Source organism: Carlito syrichta, unplaced genomic scaffold (genome assembly GCF_000164805.1).
Source record: "Carlito syrichta isolate Samal-C Ts95f unplaced genomic scaffold, Tarsius_syrichta-2.0.1 Scaffold197905, whole genome shotgun sequence".
NCBI classification, from domain to species: domain Eukaryota; kingdom Metazoa; phylum Chordata; class Mammalia; order Primates; family Tarsiidae; genus Carlito; species Carlito syrichta.
The window spans coordinates 14,859-17,050 of record NW_007142001.1 but is presented as its reverse complement, the minus strand read 5'-3'; the positions used below and the strand labels follow the sequence as shown (position 1 = coordinate 17,050).

The window sequence follows — 2,192 nt, the reverse complement described above, 5'->3', positions numbered from 1 at the left end:
TCAGTCTTCCAAGTAGCCGGAATTACAGGCATGTGCTACCACGCCTGGTTGATTTTTTGATTTATTGTAGAGATGAGGTCTCGTTGCCCAGGTGGGTCTCGAACCCGCAGGGTCAGGCAATCTGCTCACCTCAGCCTCCCAAAGGCATGGGATTACAGGCTGAGTCACTGAGCCCGGCTTTTGGGCTGTTTTGTATTCAAGAGATTATGATTTTTTTTCTTTAACATCTCATCAAGTATATGGTTTGCAGATATTTTTCTTGTCCTGTAAGGCTTCTTCCTTTTCCCTTTAGTCTGCAGAAGCTTTTCAGTTTGATGTCCCCAACTTGTTCATATATATTTTTATTTCTGTAGTCATAAAAAAATTATTACTGAGACCAATATCAATATCAAGGATGTTATCAAAATCCTTTTTTTTTTCATTAATCAGTATTTTTTATTATGGTTTTGTGGGGTACAGTTAAGGGTTAGGTGTACAATGACGTTTCATTCAGGCACCCTGTAGATAAGAAGTGTTTTCCCATCCCCCCGACAGATATTTGCTACTGTTAATCCCATCCCCCTCCCCCCATAGTTTCCCGGTACCACCAAATCCTTTTTATGATTACGTTTTATCAGCATGTTCTCTGTCACCTACGCAGTAGTGTGGTCATTCAAGTAAGCGTTTCTACATTTCATATGAAAATTTCTCAAACATTTTAATAATTTGCATCTCCATAAATTATTTTTGCACCCTTAATTGAGTCATTTATCCTGATTCTTTCTATGCTTTGGCATACTTTTTTTGAATTGGGGTATTTGAAATTCAAAGATATACACATCATAATGTTTATGATGTTGCTTTGTCTAGATTAATATAACACCAATCACTAAGTTAGAGATTCTAGGAGACTCATACCTGTTCTTAGGGTGTGTCTTCTCTGTACATTGGAACAGAAACCAGTCTTTGCATAAACCCTCAAAGGACAGAAGTGTGGACTCATACTCCACTCTTCTGTTAATTCCCTGAGGAAGAATTCAAGAGTTAGAACATCCCATCTGATTACATCATGCTACATTGTAAAGGAAGAGACATTATCTTGGCAAAATTACTAAATTTTCTCTTTAATGTAACTCATTTTATCATGTGGATTCTGCAAAGTCTTAGCTGTTTTTTGAGTTCTCACACAGGCAATGGGGTAAGTATTTTCTTAAGTACATATATTTATGATGGAGTGGAAACTTGTGATTTGTACTTGCCATCATACTTATGTTCTTACCATGGTATAATATTGTGTTTTATTTTCAAAGGATAGTCACCTGAGTCTTGCATGTGAAATAAATTTTTATTTTCATGATTTTCAGCTGTGACTTCTCATTACACTGAAGGACTTTTGCCAGAGAAGAGCATAGAAGACTCACTTGCAAAGGTGCCAATGGGAAAATATGGTAAATATGTCTTTAAGAACTTATGCTTACAAAAATCTTGGGTAAGTGTGCATGAATGAAGGTGAAGGGCAAATACAATGCTCAGTTGCAAATAACCAATACAAATGTAACAAGAGTAGGAAAGTCTTTCATTAACACTCCAAATTTGTTATCCACTAGAGTATCCATATTTCTGAAATGGCTTTTAAACAAGAATATGGCAAAACCTTTAACCGGTCCTCAAAATGTAGACAACATCAAAAAAAAAAAATAGTGGAGAAATATATACAATATATGTGGGAAAGTGTTTAAGAAATCATCCTATCTAAATAGACATGAAAGTATCCATGGGGGGGAGAGCCTTCAAAAGTGAAAACTGTGGCAAAGCCCTTAGCTATTACTCATATCATTCACAACATAAGAAAATTTATTGTGGAGAGAAACTCTATAAATGTGAAGAATGAGCTGGGTTCAATGGCTCAGCCTGTAATCACAGAAATTTGGTAGGCTGAGGTGAGTGGATTGCCTGAGCCCGTGGGTTTGAGACCTGCCTGGGCAACTTGGTGAGACCTCATCTCTACAATAAATCAAAAAAATAAGCCGGGCATGGTAGTGCACACCTGTAGTTCCGGATACTTGGAAGGCTGAGCTGGAGGGATCGCCGGAGCCCAGCAGTTCGAGGCTCCAGTGACCGGGAGTGGCCACTGCACTCCAGTCTGTGTGACAGTGAGACTACAACTCAATAAATAAATAACTAACTAAATAAATAAATGTGAACAATGTGGC

The 2,192-nt window shown here is 37.8% G+C and overlaps 1 protein-coding gene across 1 annotated transcript in view; it reads left to right on the top strand.

Moving 5' to 3' along the window:
- Positions 1–1,503, top strand: part of LOC103253075 (putative protein ZNF720) — a 7,244-nt gene extending 5,741 nt beyond the window's left edge. Inside the window, exon 4 of the mRNA XM_021709368.1 lies at positions 1,344–1,503. Coding sequence (XP_021565043.1) covers positions 1,344–1,486 — 143 coding nt within the window. The 3' untranslated portion in view covers positions 1,487–1,503. The remainder of the gene's footprint in view (positions 1–1,343) is intronic.
- The last annotated feature ends 689 nt before the right edge of the window (positions 1,504–2,192 follow it).